This window comes from Coregonus lavaretus (assembly GCF_964263955.1).
Source record: "Coregonus lavaretus genome assembly, contig: HAP1_SCAFFOLD_2430, whole genome shotgun sequence".
Lineage (NCBI taxonomy): Eukaryota > Metazoa > Chordata > Actinopteri > Salmoniformes > Salmonidae > Coregonus > Coregonus lavaretus.
The window spans coordinates 50,110-71,000 of NW_028162918.1; the positions used below are offsets into that span (position 1 = coordinate 50,110).

A 20,891-nucleotide genomic window follows, 5' to 3' on the forward strand; every position below is an offset into this window, starting at 1 on the left:
ATTTTGTGTTCACTCTGATCTATCGACTATAGTATGAGGAAGGAAGGACAAAGGGAATGTAGTTGTTGTTGTTGTCATTGTGGTTGTTGTCATTTTGGTTGTTGTTGTTGTCATTGTGGTTGTTGTTGTTGTCATTGTGTTGTTGTTGTTGTCGTCGTTGTTGTTGTTGTCGTCATTGTGGTTGTTGTAATTTTTGTTGTTGTTGTCATTGTGGTTGTTGTTGTCATTGTGGTTGTTGTTGTTGTTGTCATTGTGGTTGTTGTTGTTGTTGTCATTGTGGTTGCTGTTGTCATTGTGGTTGTTGTCATTGTGGTTGTTGTCATTGTGGTTGTGGTCATTGTGGTTGTTGTCATTGTGGTTGTTGTTGTTGTACTCACAGAGCCTGAGCCAGTCCCATCGGTCGTCCCACTTGGTCATCATCTCTTTCTTCCTCTCCATCAGCTGGATCAGTTTCTCCTTGATCTGAGGAAGAAACGAGGATGACAGCAACATGGATGGTCAGATGAACTCAGTTTTTGCAGGAGGTAGTCACAAGAAAAGGAAAAAGTCACATACTGTATCTGAAATCATTTAAATGTGGCCCCAGGCTCTTTCCCAATTCATCTTTCCTTGATTCCTTGCATACTCTCTCCTCGCCTCCTTCTCAAAACACATTGGAGGAGGTCTGAGGGAAGGCAAAGGCGAGGAGATAGGACGTACAGAATTGATATAGAGCCCTGGTGTTCCTCACCTCAGCAGAGTCTTTGTGTTTACGTGCCAGCAGAGCCTTGCCATGCTCCACACAGTCAGAGAACTTTGGTCCACGCTGGTCGATCTCAGACCTGATCCCCTGGTGGTACTTCATCAGCAGCTCTACTGATGACACATCCCTGAGGAGAGAGAGGTAGAAACAACCTGTTATCATCTAACTTTATCTCTCCATCCTCTCTCTCTCCATCCTCTCTCTCTCCATCCTCTCTCTCTCCATCCTCTCTCTCTCCATCCTCTATCTCTCCATCCTCTCTCTCTCCATCCTCTCTCTCTCCATCCTCTCTCTCTCCATCCTCTCTCTCTCCATCCTCTCTCTCTCCATCCTCTCTCTCTCCATCCTCTCTCTCTCTCTCCATCCTCTCTCTCTCCATCCTCTCTCTCTCCATCCTGTCTCTCTCCATCTCTATCTCTCCATCATGTCACCCAATAGCAGCTCTATTGATGACATGTCCCTGGGGAGAGGTAGAAAGGTTCTCATCTAACTTTTTCGCTTTATCTCTCCATCCCCTAACCCTTCCATTCTCTCTCCATCCCCTCACCCCTCCATATCGCCTGTCCACTCTCCTCCGTTTCCTGTTGTGTAGTCATGAAGATGCTTTTCTATGCATATATTCAGTACGAGTGGGAATTAAACCCACAACTCTGGTGTTGCCAACACCTGGCTCCAACCAACGGAGACATGGGACCCCCTTTCCTCCCCCCAGAACCAAGTCTTGCGTGCACTAGCTAGCTAGAATTTACCGTGGTTTCTCCTGTGTCTCTATTTGCTGTATGATGTTCTCCATCCAGGACATCAGGTCTCGGACCATGGTGAAGAAGCGGAACTTGTCAGCTGTCTCTTCCAGGCGTTTCCTGCGGCCGTCGCAGGCGTCCAGTAGAGCCTTCCAGGCCTCTACCACCTCCTTCTCCTGGGCCTGGATCTCTGTAGCCTGGTCCCCAGCATACTGGGCGTGCAGACGGGCCGCTGTCTCCTGGAACTGCTGCACCTGGTGGGGGAGAAGGAGGGAGGTGGAGGTGGTTTTTCTACATCTCCATTTTTTTTTTTACTGTATCTCTATGCTGGTGACAGAGAGAGAAACCTCGATGTAGAAGACTTTCATGCCCTCTAAGCTAGATGCCGTTCTTTTCTTAATGGCCTTTTGAGCCGGATTAGAACGACTCCAATCACAACTGGGGTTCAGTGACATTGCAATGTGTTGCTACAGGGAGCCCTGCATGCCATACACAAACAAATGCTGTCTTTAGCTACACAGATAAATTATTAAACTGTATTAGTTATTTAAATACTTGGATGGCTCACAACTTCCTCCAGCTATATCAATACAAGACTGAGGTAATTATTGTTGGAGCCAAATCACAGAGAGAGAATCTGGCCGCACATTTTATTTCTTGGGCAATAAAGGTAAAACACCAGGTAAAAAACATAGCTGTCATTTTAGATTCTGAACTCAATTTTGAATCATACATTAGGAATGTGACCCAAATAGCTTTTTACCACCTGAGGAACATTGCCAAGGTGCGGGCGGCCCTTGTCTCTCAGGCTGATACAGAGGGACTCATCCATGCTTTTATTAGAAGCAGGCTTGACTACTGTAATGCTCTCCTGTCTGGTCCACCCAAGAAAGCCATTGGTCAACTGCAAAACATACAGAATGCTGCAGCACGGGTACTGACCAAGACCAGATGGAGAGCACACATTACACCGGTTTTAAGGTCTCTGCACTGGCTGCCTGTGAGTTTTAGAATTCATTTTAAGATTCTTCTATTGGTTTTTAAATCAATCCACGATTGTGCACTCCAATACATCTCAGACATGCTTTTAAGTTATGTACCCATCAGGTCCCTCATTGTCCTCTGACACTGCCCTTTCAACTATCCCAAAGCCTCGGACCAAGAGGCATGGAGAGGCAGCCTTTAGTTATTATGACCCCAGCCTCTGGAATAACCTGCCAGAGAGGCCTGAAGGGGGCCAAAACTGTGGACATATTTAAAAGAGATCTTAAAACAAACCTTTTTAGCTTTGCTTTTCCTTAGGGTGCTTTTTAGTCGTTCAGTTTTTATTGTTGCTGTTTTGTTTTTTATCCTCTTATGTTTGTTGTGTAGTAAATATTGCCGTTTTTATTTTCATTGTTTTTTATTAGTTTTTTCCTGATGCACACTGCATTGCATTTCATGTCTGAAATGTGCTGTATAAATAAAACTTGATTTGATTACTCACCTTGATATAACTTGAACTGTACATGGCTGTACACCATCGCCATCTCTAAAGTCAGCATAATATCTCTTAGTCTTAATGCTGCCTCATCTGTAGACCTCTCAACCAAACTCCAGGCCAAACAGGCAGTAGGGGGTTATGGTGTACCTGTTTTCCCAGGGCGCTGATGTCCCTCTCGAAGGCGGCATGCATGCGGTGGAAGGTATCTGCCTTGCTGAAGTCTTCTCCCAGGTCAGCAGGAATCTCATTTCGTTTCTCCTGGATTTGAGCCACCAGCTCCTTCCCATCATCGAAGTACCTGAGAACCACCAGGATATTCTGTTACAGTTGACCCCTCAGAGCACACTGTAGTTTACTAATATAATCTACTTTAATCTGTCAGAAGTCAGATATTAAACATCGAGGAACAATGAAATGTCTAAAATGTCTGAAAAGTTGTTTGTGTTTGTCTTGTTTTGGAGCCTAGGCATACAAAGCCAAAGACAGTTCGTGGCATTAATTAACCATTTGCCATCTTTTGTGTGCAGACTCACTTGAGCAGGTCGTAGGAGGCCTGTAGGAGCTGAGCGCGGGTGTCTATGAGTTCCAGCAGGTCAGCCCAGCTCTCGTTGATGCTGTCCCTCCACTCAGCCATGGCAGCAGCCTCTGTGTGGCCCGCCTTGATCAGCTCGTCTATCGTCTGGTTCACACAGTCCACTCGTTCCTGCCCCACCGTCCCTGTCTCCCGGGCAAAGTCACAGAACTTGTCCCTCAGGATCTGGACGGTTTTTATTTGGAGAGGGAAATGGAAAATAAAATTATTTTCAAAATGTGAAGATAATAAAGCAATTATAAGAGTGTGGATATACTCCATAAGAATACTGAACATTACAGAGACAACTAATACAAGGTGGGACTTCACATTCGTGCTTGGACCATTCTCTATCCCTTCAGCCACCTACAACTTTCCATTTATTTGTTACTTTTCCCCCAGCTTCAGGACCCCTGGGAAGCTCATTGAAGCCCTCCGGAGGTCCCTCCCTCCCTCCCTCCCTCCCTCCCTCCCTCCCTCCCTCCTGTAACATGATCCAGGTCCTGTTCCATCTCCTGTGAGGACGCCACCACATCCCTCCCTCCCTCCCTCCCTCCCATCCTCTCCCTCCCTCCTCACTGTAACATGGTCCAGGTCCTGTTCCATCTCCTGTGAGGACGCCACCACATCCCTCCCTCCCTCCCATCCTCTCTCTCCCTCCTCACTGTAACATGGTCCAGGTCCTGTTCCATCTCCTGTGAGGACACCACCACATCCCTCCCTCCCTCCCTCCCATCCTCTCCCTCCCTCCTCACTGTAACATGGTCCAGGTCCTGTCCCATCTCCTGTGAGGACGCCACCACATCCCTCCCTCCCTCCCTCCCTCCCATCCTCTCCCTCCCTCCCTCCCTCCCTCCCATCCTCTCCCTCCCTCCCTCCCTCCCTCCCTCCCATCCATCCTCTCCCTCCCTCCTCACTGTAACATGGTCCAGGTCCTGTCCCATCTCCTGTGAGGACGCCACTATGTCCCTCTCAGCAATCCATTGCTCCAGATCCTCCACCTCTCGGCTCAGCAGGAAGTGATGATAGACATGGTCCAGCTTCCTCCTGCGGTCCTCTGCCAAGTCCTTCAGACCAGCATACTGCTTATCCACCTGGCCCTGACGACGGATTATAGATTCACTATGGGGAGAGAGGGAGAGGGGGAGAGAGGGAGAGCGGGTGAGAGAGAGAGAGAGAGAGAGAGAGTGAGAGGGAAAGAGAAAGAGAAAGAGAGAATGAGAGAGCGAGAGATAGAGGGAGGAGAGAGAGGGAGAGAAAGAGAGGGGAGAGAGGGAGAAAGAGAGAGAGAGAGAGGAGAGAGAGAGAGCGAGAGAGATAGAGATAATTGAATTGAGATCGGGAGACAGAGAGGAGAAAGAGAGAGTGACTGACAAGATGACATGTCATCATCATGCATCGTGACTTACTGTTTTATAGCTATCTGATCTTTGTATGGTTAGAGACACAATCATAACCACACCCCTCACACTCAAATATACTGTTACATAGTGAGGAACAAGAGACCAATTAAAAAAATTGATGAATACCCACAGTTATTCAACATAGTATTGAATACTCTGAGGCCTACAGAGAAGGTTGTGATAGCTACACTGTAGTACACAAGGTAAGATGACTGAACCCTGGTGTCTGGGTTCCACTCACCCATCAGGGTGGTCTTCGTTCAGCATCTTCTGAGCGCGGTCAGACAGCTTCTGGATGGAGTCTGAGTAGTCATCTACAGCCTGCTTCATTATCAGGTGACGCTTCAACATCAACATGGCACTCTGCTCATCCTGGGGAGTGGTGGCGAACAAATGAACACTTTAAAGTCACAACCTGTAATTTGTTTTTCAGCCAAACAGCATCCCCACCACTTGGTTGGGAAATGAAACCACTCTCAAATTAATCAATGGAGCTACCTGATAATTCTAAACCTCTTTTGTGAATAGTACCTTGGCCTTGTCATCAGTAATCATGTAGAGTTCCTGCTCTCCTATCCAGGCCTCTGCCTCGTCAGCATCGTTGTAGTACTGCTGGGCCAGGTTAGATCCATTCAGCCGGTCTCTCCTCTTAGCCATCTCCTCCTGTAGCCTGGCCCACACCTCCTTCAGCTCCTTCACCTGGAATCAGAGCAACACATAGGTTTTCTATAGCCCTTTACAAAGACGCTTTACAATATAGAACACAAAGAAAACACACAGTCTCAAAACTGTGTGTGTGTGTGTGTGTGTGTGCGCGCAAGTGTGAGCATGTGCACACCTGCTCTCCAATACGCTCTGCCTCCGGCCCGCCCTCCTCTGTAGCAGCCGATGCCATCCTCCGGCCACGCTCCAACACCTCATCCACCCGCGGCTGGTGGCCCTCCATCTCCCTCTGTAAAGTCTGGTTCTTCTTCAACAGCAATTGGACTGCCTGGAGGTTGTTGCCATGTTCATCTGACATCGCAAGGGGCAACCTCTCCTCTACCCAGAGCTACGATAGACCGGCAGAGAGAAAGAGAGAGACAGAGCATTTCTCTGAGAAAGCATTCTGGCAGGTTTCAGATAGTAACAACGCTATAATGGGGTTGATAATAAGCTGAAAGGCATCCTCACAATCTCATCAGCCAGGTCCCGGTAGAACTGGTGCACGGCCTTGGCTGCCTCCAGCTTGCCCCTGCGCTGGGCCAGGGGGGTGAGGAGCTGCTGGAAGTCCCTCTGGATGGCCTGCTGCTCAGCCTCCAGCTCCGGCTGGTCCTCCCTGCTCCCGGCTGGGCCACCGTGCTTCTGGACAGCCTCCTGGAGGTCCTCCAGCTCCCTGGCCCGGTCACGCACCTGGTTCTCTATTTGCTGGAGAGGGTAGGAGGGGGGGCGTGGGTTAGAGTGGTTAGGCAGACAAAGGGCACAACATTTTTGTCTTAAAGGAAATTGGAACTCCGATCTCCGACAGTACAGGGGACACCAGGGGGCATATGGTCCGGAGTCGAGAGTGTTACGATTTGAACAGGCTCCAGAACAGGGGACACAACTTTTGACTGACACACCCCTCCACACACACACACACACCTGCACACAGCCACACACACGTACCTGGTGCTTTTTGAGCAGGATGTTGGCATTGGTGAGGTCCTTGACCTCATCGTCTCCCTGTAGTTCCTTCTGCAGCTCAGCCAGCCACTTCTTCATGTCGGCCTGACTCTGGTCAAACAGCTCGGAGCGGTTAGCATCAAACAGCAGACGGGCCTTGTTCTCGGCAGTGGACTCCAGTTTGTCCCACAGCTCATGCAGCTTGGCCAGACGCTCCGTCACGATGGGCTCGAAATCAGGTTTGGAGTCCATCAGCTCCTGACCCTCCTGTGGATGTTGATGACAACAAGGAGAGGTTAGAAAGGCCACATTCAGGGGAAACATTCTTACTTTTTATAGAATCCATAAGTTCCTGTGGATGACAAGCAGGGCACATGTATGATAAGGAACATGATGGGATACACTCCAGAAAAAATTCTAGTAGGATATATGATTAGTGCGATAGACCAGTGTCCTGTCCAGGACATGCTACAGAAACAGGAGATCCTGCCCTGTGGGACATTCCTGCCCTGTGGTCCATTCCTGCCAATGGGCCATTCTGGCTCGGACAAGGCTACTTACTTTTTCCATTATTATTTTAATCAAGTAAACAGAAACAGAAGCCAATTTGGCTAGATGACTTTATGAAGACCAAGGTTGATGTTAGAAGGTGACATTCAGGGGAAACATTCTGACTTATTATAGCATGTGGCATATAGCAAGGATAAACAGTAACTGATACTGTAGTGGAGAGAGTAGAGAATATGCTCTGACTAGCTCAGTGTAGATATGTCACCTTGCACCTTGCACACACACACCTGGTCTATCTTCTTGAGCCAGTCTTTGTTGGAGGCTAGCTCAGCCATGAAGCTCTGATGCTTCTTCCACTTGGTGTGAAGGTTCCTGTCCCCGTCGTACGACACATCCTGAGCAGTCAACATCTTGTCGTTTATCCACAGAGTCAGCTGGAGAGATAGAGAGAAGGAGGGGAGACAGGCGGAGCAGGGAGAGAGGGAGTGGAGAGGTGGAGAGAGGGAGTGGAGAGGTGGAGGATGGAGAGAGGGAGTGGAGAGGTGGAGGATGGAGAGAGGGAGTGGAGAGGTGGAGGATGGAGAGAGGGAGTGGAGAGGTGGAGGATGGAGAGAGGGAGTGGAGAGAGGAGAGGTGGAGAGAGGGAGTGGAGAGGTGGAGGATGGAGAGAGGGAGTGGAGAGGTGGAAGATGGAGAGAGGGAGTGGAGAGGTGGAGGATGGAGAGAAGGAGTGGAGAGGTGGAAGATGGAGAGAGGGAGTGGAGAGGTGGAGGATGGAGAGAGGGAGTGGAGAGGTAGAGGATGGAGAGAGGGAGTGGAGAGGTGGAAGAAGGAGAGAGGGAGTGGAGAGGTGGAGGATGGAGAGAGGGAGTGGAGAGGTGGAGGATGGAGAGAGGGAGTGGAGAGGTGGAAGATGGAGAGAGGGAGTGGAGAGGTGGAGGGTGGAGAGAGGGAGTGGAGAGGTGGAGGATGGAGAGAGGGAGTGGAGAGGTAGAGGATGGAGAGAGGGAGTGGAGAGGTGGAAGAAGGAGAGAGGGAGTGGAGAGGTGGAGGATGGAGAGAGGGAGTGGAGAGGTGGAGGATGGAGAGAGGGAGTGGAGAGGTGGAGGATGGAGAGAGGGAGTGGAGAGGTGGAAGATGGAGAGAGGGAGTGGAGAGGTGGAGGATGGAGAGAGGGAGTGGAGAGGTGGAGGATGGAGAGAAGGAGTGGAGAGGTGGAGGATGGAGAGAGGGAGTGGAGAGGAGATGTGGAGAGAGGGAGTGGAGAGGTGGAGGATGGAGAGAGGGAGTGGAGAGGTGGAGGATGGAGAGAAAGAGTGGAGAGGTAGAGGATGAGAGAGGGAGTGGAGAGGTAGAGGATGAGAGAGGGAGTGGAGAGGTGGAAGATGGAGAGAGGGAGTGGATAGGTGGAGGATGGAGAGAAGGAGTGGAGAGGTGGAGGATGGAGAGAGGGAGTGGAGAGGTAGAGGATGGAGAGAGGGAGTGGAGAGGTGGAAGAAGGAGAGAGGGAGTGGAGAGGTGGAGGATGGAGAGAGGGAGTGGAGAGGTGGAGGATGGAGAGAGGGAGTGGAGAGGTGGAGGATGGAGAGAGGGAGTGGAGAGGTGGAAGATGGAGAGAGGGAGTGGAGAGGTGGAGGATGGAGAGAGGGAGTGGAGAGGTGGAGGATGGAGAGAAGGAGTGGAGAGGTGGAGGATGGAGAGAGGGAGTGGAGAGGAGATGTGGAGAGAGGGAGTGGAGAGGTGGAGGATGGAGAGAGGGAGTGGAGAGGTGGAGGATGGAGAGAAGGAGTGGAGAGGTAGAGGATGAGAGAGGGAGTGGAGAGGTAGAGGATGAGAGAGGGAGTGGAGAGGTGGAAGATGGAGAGAGGGAGTGGATAGGTGGAGGATGGAGAGAAGGAGTGGAGAGGTAGAGGATGAGAGAGGGCATGGAGAGGTGGAGGATGGAGAGAGGGAGTGGAGAGGTGGAGGATGGAGAGAGGGAGTGTAGAGGTGGAGGATGGAGAGAGGGAGTGGAGAGGTGGAGGATGGAGAGAGGGAGTGGAGATGTGGAGGATGGAGAGAGGAGAGGTGGAGAGAGGGGTGGAGAGAGGAGAGGTGGAGAGTGGAGAGGGACAGGATGGAGAGAGGGAGTGGAGAGGTGGAGGTGGAGAGAGGGGTGGAGAGAGGAGAGGTGGAGATAGGAGAGGTGGAAAGGGAAAGGATGAGAGAGGGAGAGCAACACAGAGTCAGCACAGACAAGAACACTAGTAAAAAGTAAGACAGGACCACTAGTAAAAAGTAAGACAGGAACACATCTACTGTATCGTGTCCCCAAAAAATGAATAAAATAACTTACATCCTGAGTGTTTTGCAGGAAGTGTTGAAGATTGCGGTTATCCTTGAGGATCCCTGTCACCTCGTTGGCTTTGCCTCTGTTCTTGTTGTACCTGCAGATAAAACACACAGAGACACAACACATTACACTCACAACATATCCCCAAGGTCGTGTTCAGTAGGGCACGCAACGGAAAGTGTTATAAAAACATTTTGCAACAGAAAACGAAAATGAGCATGTCTTATTCGACAAGTCCAGGTAGTCCCTTCCTGTTTCAGTCCATTTCCGTCCGTTTGGTGCCTAACGAACACGACCCAGGTTCCCACAACAGAGACCGATGGTGGGGTGTTTACCTTTGTAGAAGTGAACACAAGCAATCCCCTACTGAACCTTTCCAATTACAGCCCCTGCTCTCTGAAGCAACCCAGTGAAGAGCACTCTCTCTGGGATCAATACTCGTCATAGCAGGCGCCTGGTGCCCCCCTCCTGTCTCCCTTAGAGTGGAGCCGGATCAGATGGTGATGGCATACGTTAATGGGAGGAAGAGCATCCACTTTCCCTCTCCCCCTCCACTGGAACAATGTAATGATGTATTGCTGACCTAGCTGACTCAAAATGGCAGGCTAATAGCTAGCTGAACTAGTCTATGTGATTATCACTCACTACTGAGGGAACAGACCAAGCTGCTCCTGGAGAACAAGTAAAGGTCAATAGGTCAGGTAGTGTAGTGTAGAGTGTTTCTCCATGGAAGTACAGACAGATAGAGGGGGACCATTGTAAACCCATGACTGACACTAGAATCAAAAGAATCAAAGAGGGGGCCATTTGTATTCATTTATGGTTCATATACTAAGATGTTTTATTTGATTTATTTAAAACCTTTCTGTCTTTTCAAAGAAAGCTGATGTCTTTTGGAGGGTGATTTTGCTTCCCATTTTCGTTATTAAAGTAATAAAGCAAATATTAGACCAGAAAAAGCACAAAGACTGACCTGTCATGAATGGAGTCCATCTTGTCTTGGACCCTAGGGGAGTAGAGGTTCCCGCTATCCACCAATCTCTGTCCCCCCTCCAGCGTGATGGCAAGCTTCTCCATGTTGGCGTCCATGGTGCAGACAAAGTCCTCGTGCTTCTTCAGGGCCTGCTCGGCTCCATCCATGGTGTCAGGCTTGTCTGTGTGGGCCAAAGTATACTCCTGCCACAGAGTGACAAACAATTAATTAATTAATTAATTAATTAATCAATCAATCAAATATCTGCTCCGTCCTGGGTGTCAGGCTTGTCAGTGTGTACTGCTGTAGCCATACAGTCACAAACAAATCAGTGTTTTAGTCACATGGTTTATTTTCTGCTGTACAGTTATCCATTTTAGTCACATGGTTTATTTTCTGCTGTCCAGTTCTCCATATTCATTGGGTTTTAACTCCCTTTACGTTCCATGTTTCAAGTGCAGGGTTGGGTAGGTTACTTTCTAAATGTAATCCATTACAGTTACTAGTTACCTGTCCAGAATTCTAATCAGCAATATAACTTTTGGATTACCCAAACTCAGGAACGTAATCTGATTACTTTCCCCTTAAGAGGCATTAGAAGAAGACAAACATGAATATTACCAATTGAACAACATCTATTGCAGGATAAATCAATGTTAGAGTTTACATAGCTGGCCATAAATGGATGTTGCATTATACTTTACGGGTTGGTTATGTAGGCTTCTTCTAACCCATTGCTTTCTACTACAGATAATAATACAATTAGGTTATATCTTTACATTAAAAACCTAAATCTGTCAGATTTCCAGTCACTCCTATTAATTTAATACCCCTTGATTTTCAAGAATAGGACTTGGAAATATGGAAGTATAGATTAACCAAATTGTTTTCCCTGAGCATAACCCAAAACTATGGACGTATTAGCCTACTCTGTTGTTTATGATTTTGTAGTCATGGAGGACTGATTGAGCTCATTGCTTCGAGTTGAAAAAATAAATGCTGCTCTCATGAAATGACATGCTTTGAGCACTACCGAAAAGTGCTATTTGCATGTGAAAAATGAATGCCATAAACTGCATTTGCTATAGGCCTATTGTTTAGGTTTTTGTTGGTGACACTGATATCTTGATAATTTGCAGCTGTTTAAAGGGCGAATCCACAGTTGAAACAATAACTAAGTGGTCAGGACACCCCACCTCTGTTTTGGTAAAAAGCTGAGGGATGGGGCTGGAGAAATGTAATCACTCTCAGATTAATAGACAGAGCTATGGCTGCAAGGACTGACCATCCATGATATCAACGTTATAGTTTTAATCATGTTTTGAGGCTATGTGTTTGTTTACATTTACAATGTTTACAAACATTGGAGAAAAACAAGCTTATTTTTTCTGGGTTCTCATGGGGTGTGACAGTTAAACTAAGCTCATGAGTCATTTATAAATTATATTCTTCAATAATCAACCATATATCATTAATTTATAAGTCCAAAAATGGATGTATCAACTACAGATTGCCCCTTTAAGTCTATCAAAAGTGTGCGAGTTTGAGCATGTGTCCGTTAGGCCTGTGGACTTTGGGGGGGAATCAGCACAAATTACATTGAGCAATAAAATCCCCACTCGTGGTCTTCTCAAAGTAAACTAGTTTTGACAGTATGGAGCACAATACCACGGAGGAGTTTAGAAGGGAGGAACTCCCTCAAACATAGGCTGGGATCCACACTATCCACACTTTTCACTTGGTTGCAAAAACAGTGATTCATAGGCAGCTTAAACTTCAATTCAACCATTATTAAAATACACATATACATTTGTGAACAGCCATCCAGAACAACCACAATCCTTAAGGCGCAAATAGCTAAATGAGAGAGCAGTAGTGTGATTCACATCAATGCGCTATGTAGATATCAGTAATAAGTGATATCCGTATCACCCGTAGGCTACACCACTGCTGTCGTCCTTACCTCCAAGCATTTATTCAAGTTGAATAATCTTTGGACTCACTCAGGCAGAACAAACTTAAACTTGTGCCTTTTTTCAATGCTGATTTGAATGTCTTTGAGAAAACAGAAAGGTGTAAAAAAAATTTTTTACGCAAACATCCTTTCTGAATTTAAAAGTAATCCTAGAAGAAATCATCTAGTTTTTCAAAAGTATCGGTAATATGATCACAATATTTTTGCTGGTAACGTAACGGATTGCAATTTTTTTGTAATCCGTTACTCCCCAACCCTGGCCATGTGTAATGAATACATAGAAAATCTTACTCACACAATAAAAATACATTAGGGAAATGACAATATTGTTTGTTTATCTTCTTACCTGGTTGTTGAGGACGCTTGTAAACCTTTAGCTAGCTGGGTAAATCACTGAGAACTAATTATATTTTACAATAACGACTTGTTATCACAACATTGATTAATCTTATCTAGTGGTTGAGGATGTTGGTAAACCTTTATTTAGCTAAGTAAGTCAATAAGAACAAGTTATCTTACCTGGTTGTTGAGTACGGTCTCCACCTGCTTGGCGTCCCTCATGAACAGCTGGAAGCCCAGGCCCTGGTCCAGGAAGCCCTTCCTGCTGTCCCACATCTTGTGGAGCTCGTCCCAGCCGCGGTCCAGACCCTTCAGCCTCTTGTCCAGCTCCTGGTACTGAGGGTCATCCAGCTGGCCCTGGGTTACCGCCACGCCCGTGTCCCTCACCTGAAATTAATTGAATTGACTTGAATTGGATTGAATTATGCTTGCTGTTCCACATCAAATCAGTTTTTGTAATATGTCAATTTTCCTAACTGTTGCCTGCTGTTCTATCTATATCTTCTTCTTCCATGCTATTTTTGACAACTTTTTTTTTTATAGGGATCATTTCTGTTTCTTACAGAATAAATATGAAATGCATATGCATAAGCATGGTAACAATTGAAAGGGAACAATTAGGAGATTATGGGGAAATTATAATACCAAAGTTGAGGACCAACAGTTCACCTGACACAAGACTGAATCCAAACATTACACTGTTGATTTTATATTGACTTGACATTTACTGTACTTTTCACCGCATTTGTTAATAACGAAATCTGAAAATACTCTGGATAAATTCAATAATATGATAAGAATATTCCTGGGACATGTGGGGAAGGTGCAACATAAGACAAACAAAATGACAAGGGTTTGAGTGAGAGGACTAACTGGTGTCTCCAAGTGGCCACACACCTCTCAAAGTGTGCACAGTTCCTAGGTCATGCACTTTTATGACAAAGAAAAGAGTATTCAATTATAAGGTGTTTTTTTTGGAGCTCTCCTAGCTGTGCCGTTGAGGAACTAGTACAAGTAACAGCCCTGCATCCCTGCCATCACACAATTACTGTTGTTGTTTATACAATCCAAAAACGGCCAATTATAAATCGCAATCTGGGTCAGGTGGGCATAATTTGAAAGCTTGTTCTATTGCCAACATGACTAGCTATGTTATACTGTAGCTCAGTTGGTAGAGCATGGTGTTTGCAACGCCAGGGTTGTGGGTTCGTTTGCCACGGGGGGGCCAGTATGAAAATGTACGCACTCGCTAACTGTAAGTCGCTCTGGATAAGAGCGTCTGCTAAATGACTAAAATGTCAATATAAAATACGATCTTACAGTGGTAGGCTTTCAAAGTGCAATTCAGGGAACAGATCATCATTTTGGTGCGCATAAAAAGGAGTCATGCATTCAGGCGCACCGCTGAAAATGTTCTTCACAATTCTTCGCACTCCGAGTATAGCGTTGTTGAATTATTCTAACTTTGTAATGACAGTCAAATAAAAGTCAAATGACCAAAGTTGATAAACTTGCTAGATAACCTCCTTGAACGAATGACAGAATATCTCCTATTTTTTGGCAAAATCGAGTTGATGATTATACAGATAGCAGATCAGCTCATGAATAAGGGGGAGATGAAGAGAGGAAATAGTTTAAATATCAAGGTAGACCTATCTTAACGGGGACCAAAAAATATCCATATCTACTCTCATACTGTTTGTTGATCACACATTCTCTACCGAAGCTCTCATGTGGGCAGCAAGTACGAGACAGCACAGAGAAGCGGGGAAATGTTATAGTGGCATTTTGACATGCATAGGCCAGAGACGTGCTTTGATAATGCAACCTATGGATAACAAAATAAAGTTAGGAATTTTCATGTGAGACAGGATTTGGGGACTGGATAGGAAAATAGCCTAGCCTCTATAGGACAGGAAAAAATAGTATTTTTGCCTCTGAATTGTTAACAGAACGTGTGCCTCTTTTAACAAGTCTGTTAACAATTCAGAAGCAAAAATACTATTTTCTCCTGTCCTATAAAGTCTGTGACAGAGATGCCTAGGCCCTATGTAGTGAATTGTGCATAGGTCTATCAAATGTATGACTGTTTGAAGATTCACAATGACAGCTGAAAAAGGCACACGTTCTTTTATAGGGGTTACTGTAGGGGTTTCCTGTAGGCTTTATTAACTACATTCGGGTCGCATGTGCAGTCCGCCACTGTCAGTTATGCATATGCTTTGAATTTATGGCGACTTTGCATTAAGTAAATCCGTTAGGCTAAAGGCTTCCATGACAACCTGTTTAGATAATGTGCTATTACATTTTTGGCTAATCTGATGCTGCGCATGTGGTGTCGCCTATTTTGTGGAATTGCATTATTGTCGACATTGGGATTTTTTATGTTATTTCCGGGGTCTTGCCATTTTATTTTTTCTGGAAATTGTGATGAGTGTTCTCTGGACAGTCCCGGGATCCCGGTTACCCATGTTAATACTTACTGTACCTCAAACATAGTGATAATAAACGTTGACACTGTACATGACATGAGTTTTATGGTATGGAAATGTGAAGTGCACTCACGGGTGTTTGGCTTGCTTGTACGACATCAGAGCAGTATTTATTATAATCCTCAAAGTCTCACCTTTCAAAATACATTGAGTCCTCCTAATTTACAGCATTTCCCTTACTCAGGCAACAAAACATTTGCGAAAGTTGCCAAATTAGCGGGACGGATGGGGGCAACTTCTTGTAACGTGTGGTGCTCAAGTTCAGAACGGCTGTCAGTCAAAACCCATACAGAGCTGTGAAGCTCAGAGCCTGAGCTCTGACGTCATTTATAGCATGTTACTGTACAGCCACTGCGTTCCAAAATAGGCTCTTATCAGTGTCCAGATCTGCCATCTTCAACCCGTATACGGGTATGAGTATAAAGGGCTACCCTTGCTTTTTATTGAAGTGTGTTAGGACTTTGTGTAAACTGCAGTTTAAATCCTAAATTGAAACGGACCTTGTGGTAGTCCTCCTCATGAACATCCATGTCATCATACACAGCATTGTGGAGGACCAGCAGCTGCTCAGCCTGGGGAAGGGTCTCAGGCATGTCCTCGGATGCCACGGCCTTCTGGGTCTTGAAGAGCCAGGACTGGAAGTCATCCATGTCCTGTAGGAAGGTCTGCAGCTTGGACACCTCTCCCAGGGAGTCCTACAATACAATACAATACAATACAATACAATACAATAATAATAATAATTACAATACAATACAATACAATACAACTTTATTAGTCCATTTGTTGTTGTTATATTAGTCCAGTTGTTGTAGTTTGATACATACACTCACTCACACACACACACACACACACACACACAAACACACCTCCCGGTCCTTCAGGGTGGCCCTCAGGTTATCCCAGGCTGCGTCCAGCTCGGCCTTCCTAGCCAGGATGTCTGCAGCGTTGTCTGGGTGGTCCTTGGCCAGCTGGTCCGCCTCGCTCCTCAGGAAGGTGAGCTTGTCTTCGATGGCGGCCAGGTCCCGCTCCATGCCGTAGAGTTTCCTTTGGATGGTCATCACAGCGTTCAGGTCATTGCCCAGGTCCTGGGTAGACTTGATGACCCGGGTTTTGTCCCTGATCCAGGCCTCTGTCTCGTCACACTCCAGTCCGTAGTTGTGGTAGCTGAGAGCTGAATCCACCTTCCGCTTCTTCTCCTCAACCATGGCCTTGAAGGCCTGCCACCTGGAAGAGAAGAGAAGTAGAGGAGAGAGTCAATATTAACACAGGGAGGAAAGACTGTGGACTATGGATAAATAATAATAAGAAGAATACGTCAGCCTGAGTCTCACCTCTTGTTCAGTCTCATCTGGCATTCCTTCACCTCTTTGGTACAAGGGTGTCTGCTGTCCTCAAGCTGCTTCACTGCTTTGTTGACATCATCAACACGCGTCTGGACATTAGCCATATCTGAAGCAAGAATACTCAACCTATGAAGAGAAAACATAGTAAGCAATACATCATACAGTGTGCACTAGAGCAGGGATCATCAGCCGAACAAGCCCAAACAGATATAATATTTGACTAAAACATAATCATTTCAAACCTTGCTTACATTTTTATACGATCACATACATGGTATATCTCTTTATTATGCATGGGAATACTTTGAAACAGATTTCCAAACTAAAAATCACTTGGAGCTGATTTGGTGGAGTTTTTACAGTCGTTTATGTCCAACAATTAAAAACATTATTTAAAGAATCCATATTTTTTTACTCAGAACACTTGGGGGCCAAATAAAAATCAGCCGCCAGCTGGGTACCCCTGCACTAGAGCAAACAGGTTATATACAGATACAGTGGGGGAAAAAAGTATTTAGTCAGCCACCAATTGTGCAAGTTCTCCCACTTAAGAAGATGAGAGAGGCCTGTAATTTTCATCATAGGTACACGTCAACTATGACAGACAAAATGAGAAAAAAAATTCCAGAAAATCACATTGTAGGATTTTTAATGAATTATTTGCAAATTATGGTGGAAAATAAGTATTTGGTCAATATCAAAAGTTTCTCAATACTTTGTTATATACCCTTTGTTGGCAATGACACAGGTCAAACGTTTTCTGTAAGTCTTCACAAGGTTTTCACACACTGTTGCTGGTATTTTGGCCCATTCCTCCATGCAGATCTCCTCTAGAGCAGTGATGTTTTGGGGCTGTCGCTGGGCAACACGGACTTTCAACTCCCTCCAAAGATTTTCTATGGGGTTGAGATCTGGAGACTCCAGGACCTTGAAATGCTTCTTACGAAGCCACTCCTTCGTTGCCCGGGCGGTGTGTTTGGGATCATTGTCATGCTGAAAGACCCAGCCACGTTTCATCTTCAATGCCCTTGCTGATGGAAGGAGGTTTTCACTCAAAATCTCACGATACATGGCCCCATTCATTTTTCCTTTACACGGATCAGTCGTCCTGGTCCCTTTGCAGAAAAACAGCCCCAAAGTATGATGTTTTCACTCCCATGCTTCACAGTAGGTATGGTGTTCTTTGGATGCAACTCAGCATTCTTTGTCCTCCAAACACGACAAGTTGAGTTTTTACCAAAAAGTTCTATTTTGGTTTCATCTGACCATGTGACTTTCTCCCAATCCTCTTCTGGATGCACTCTAGCAAACTTCAGACGGGCCTGGACATGTACTGGCTTAAGCAGGGGGACACGTCTAGCACTGCAGGATTTGAGTCCCTGGCGGCGTAGTGTGTTACTGATGGTAGGCTTTGTTACTTTGGTCCCAGCTCTCTGCAGGTCATTCATTAGGTCCCCCCGTGTGGTTCTGGGATTTTTGCTCACTGTTCTTGTGATCATTTTGACCCCACGGGGTGAGATCTTGCGTGGAGCCCCAGATCGAGGGAGATTATCAGTGGTCTTGTATGTCTTCCATTTCCTAATAATTGCTCCCACAGTTGATTTCTTCAAACCAAGCTGCTTACCTATTGCAGATTCAGTCTTCCCAGCCTGGTGCAGGTCTACAATTTTTTTTCTGGTGTCCTTTGACAGCTCTTTGGTCTTGGCCATAGTGGAGTTTGGAGTGTGACTGTTTGAGGTTGTGGACAGGTGTCTTTTATACTGATATCAAGTTCAAACAGATGCCATTAATACAGGTAACGAGTGGAGGACAGAGGAGCCTCTTAAAGAAGAAGTTACTGGTCTGTGAGAGCCAGAAATCTTGCTTGTTTGTAGGTGACCAAATACTTATTTTCCACCATAATTTGCAAATAAATTCATAAAAAATCCTACAATGTGATTTTCTGGATTTTCTTTTCTCAATTTGTCTGTCATAGTTGACGTGTACCTATGATGAAAATTACAGGCCTCTCTCATCTTTTTAAGTGGGAGAACTTGCACAATTGGTGGCTGACTAAATACTTTTTTTCCCCACTGTATGATTGGTATCAGATCTCTACAAATGTGGAAGTCGTGTTTAACATTCCAGGAACCCAAACAATATGATACGATCTGATAATCTGTGCAATTTGTCTGCAATGTAAGCAGCTTGGTTTGTATGTGTTCTGCACCACTTCCTCTCTAACCTATCATAACTGTGGTTTGTACGTGTTCTGCACCACTTCCTCTCTAACCTATCATAACTGTGGTTTGTATGTGTTCTGCACCACTTCCTCTCTAACCTATCATAACTGTGGTTTGTACCTGTTCTGCACCACCTCCAGATCCTCTAGCTTCTCCGGTATGTTCAGCCCCACCAACCAGGTCTCCTTCTGGCCCATCCACAGCTCGCAGGAGTCTGTCTCACTGAATATTGTGTAGAGGGCCATGGCATCATCCAGCTTCTTCTGCCTCAGGTCGCACAGGGACATTAGCTCCATGTACAGGTCTCTGATGTCCTTCAGACGTCTCTGGATGTCCGGCGTGTTGCGCAGCTCCTCGGGTAGCGCCGCCGCCTGGTCAAGTTCAAGTTTATATGAGGTTTATTTGCCATATAAATACATCGTAATTTATATAAATACATTGGAATAAATACGTTGGAAAACTTACCCACTAGAGCTCTCACAATAGGTTTTAAAGCGACAATCAGCAGTTGAAACAATAACAAAGCATTTTCCCCATCACTGTTTCGGTAAAAAGCGGGGGGATGGGGCTGGAGAAATGTAACCACTCTCAAATTCGAAAGACAGAGTTGTGGATGCAAGGACTGACCATCCATGATATCAACATTATAGTTTTAACGATGTTTTTAGGCTATACAGTGTTTGTTTACGTTTTACTTTGTTTACAAACATTGGAGTAAAACAAGCTTATATTTTGTACTATATTTGAACTAAGCTCATGAGGCATTTATAAGTTATATTCTTCAAGAATTGTTGGGTGCATATCATTCATTTATAAATCCAGAAATGGATGTAGCAACTGCTGATTGCACCTTTAAGTAGCACAGTAAAACAGACCAAGGTGCGTCTGAAATGGCACCCTATTCCTTACATAGTACACCACTTGCCCTGGGAATAGGGTGCCATTTTGGACGCATCCCCAATCAGCCATTCTGTCAGTCAGCTCATTCATTCACCTGTTTGGTCAGTGCATCGATGGTGGCTCCGTTCTTAGCCACATCGTCCCGGAGGTCTCTGTGTCTCTTCAGCAGTCTCTGGGTGGTATACTCATCATGGCCCACGTCATCACTAGTCATCTGCCTCTTGGCGTCCAGCAGCCCGGCCTTCAGGTCTTCAGCGTCTCCCTGGAACTGAAAGAACCTCTGGGTGTCCTGGAGGTTCTGCCTTCTGAACACTGCCAGTTCCTCCAGCTGCTGCCACTGACGCCTCACGTCCTCCATGCAATCCCCAACCTAATACATACAATAATAACAATATATTTAATTTAGCATTTTACCTAAAGCGAGTTAAAGTAGTGCAGACAGACATTTAAGTAACGGGGTCACCAGCAGGAATAAAACCCACGACCCTGCCGTTGCAAGTGTCACGCTCCACCACCTCTACCAGCACCCTCTAGCAACTGACCTGGGGCGCCCCGAAGTGTCCGGCCTGTATCATCTTATCACCCTCATCCATGATCTCCTGCAGGTGTGCACGGCGGGCCCCCAGCTCGTCCTCAAAGGCACTGTGTTTGCTCTGCAGGACCAGCACACTGGTCAGGTCCTTGCCGTAGTCCAGCGAGGAGAAGATGTGCTCTTTCTCCTTGATCCAGCTCTCCAGCTCGGCCATCTAAGATAAGACATAATATACTTTATTGTCAATTGTCTCAGAGTCACTAACATTTGTATTTTTCTTTTATCCCAAACACCTTGAGACACACAAACACACGCACACAGAGAGTTTGGAGGACATGGTCCGCCGCAGTGCAGCACCCCTGGAGGACTTTAAGGGTTAAGTCCCTTGCTCAAGGGCACAACCATCCAGTTGCCCGCCCATCTTTCCAGCCTCTAGACTACCTACCTCCCAGAAGAAGTTCCAGAGGCGTCGGGACTGCTCGAGGCGGGCGCGGCGTTGGGCCGCGAGGGCACACAGCTCCTGGTAACATAGGTCCAGGTGCTGCACCCGGTCCTTAATCACCTGGGGGTCACAGGGCTTGTAGCCTGGGAGAGGGAGGGGGGAGGTGGGTCAAAACATGACTTAATGTTATGCAGTGATAATGGATCCCCCACTTTCCAATCTCAGGGAGGACACTCTAACCACAA

General features: G+C 46.1%; 1 protein-coding gene across 1 annotated transcript in view; it reads right to left on the reverse strand.

Annotated features, from left to right (window-relative positions):
- The window catches only part of LOC311118686 (spectrin beta chain, erythrocytic-like), a gene marked incomplete at its 5' end in the record, with an annotated part of 40,221 nt that overhangs the window by 10,448 nt on the left and 8,882 nt on the right, over positions 1-20,891 (reverse strand). Inside the window, 22 exons of the mRNA XM_084193474.1 lie at positions 378-462; positions 731-869; positions 1,492-1,736; positions 3,113-3,263; positions 3,499-3,722; positions 4,454-4,658; positions 5,181-5,311; positions 5,471-5,638; positions 5,778-5,990; positions 6,113-6,346; positions 6,587-6,850; positions 7,381-7,527; positions 9,429-9,519; positions 10,399-10,601; positions 12,893-13,099; positions 15,705-15,899; positions 16,074-16,431; positions 16,539-16,676; positions 18,893-19,143; positions 19,767-20,042; positions 20,215-20,418; positions 20,650-20,789. Coding sequence (XP_084049600.1) covers positions 378-462; positions 731-869; positions 1,492-1,736; positions 3,113-3,263; positions 3,499-3,722; positions 4,454-4,658; positions 5,181-5,311; positions 5,471-5,638; positions 5,778-5,990; positions 6,113-6,346; positions 6,587-6,850; positions 7,381-7,527; positions 9,429-9,519; positions 10,399-10,601; positions 12,893-13,099; positions 15,705-15,899; positions 16,074-16,431; positions 16,539-16,676; positions 18,893-19,143; positions 19,767-20,042; positions 20,215-20,418; positions 20,650-20,789 — 4,269 coding nt within the window. The remainder of the gene's footprint in view (positions 1-377; positions 463-730; positions 870-1,491; positions 1,737-3,112; positions 3,264-3,498; positions 3,723-4,453; positions 4,659-5,180; positions 5,312-5,470; positions 5,639-5,777; positions 5,991-6,112; positions 6,347-6,586; positions 6,851-7,380; positions 7,528-9,428; positions 9,520-10,398; positions 10,602-12,892; positions 13,100-15,704; positions 15,900-16,073; positions 16,432-16,538; positions 16,677-18,892; positions 19,144-19,766; positions 20,043-20,214; positions 20,419-20,649; positions 20,790-20,891) is intronic.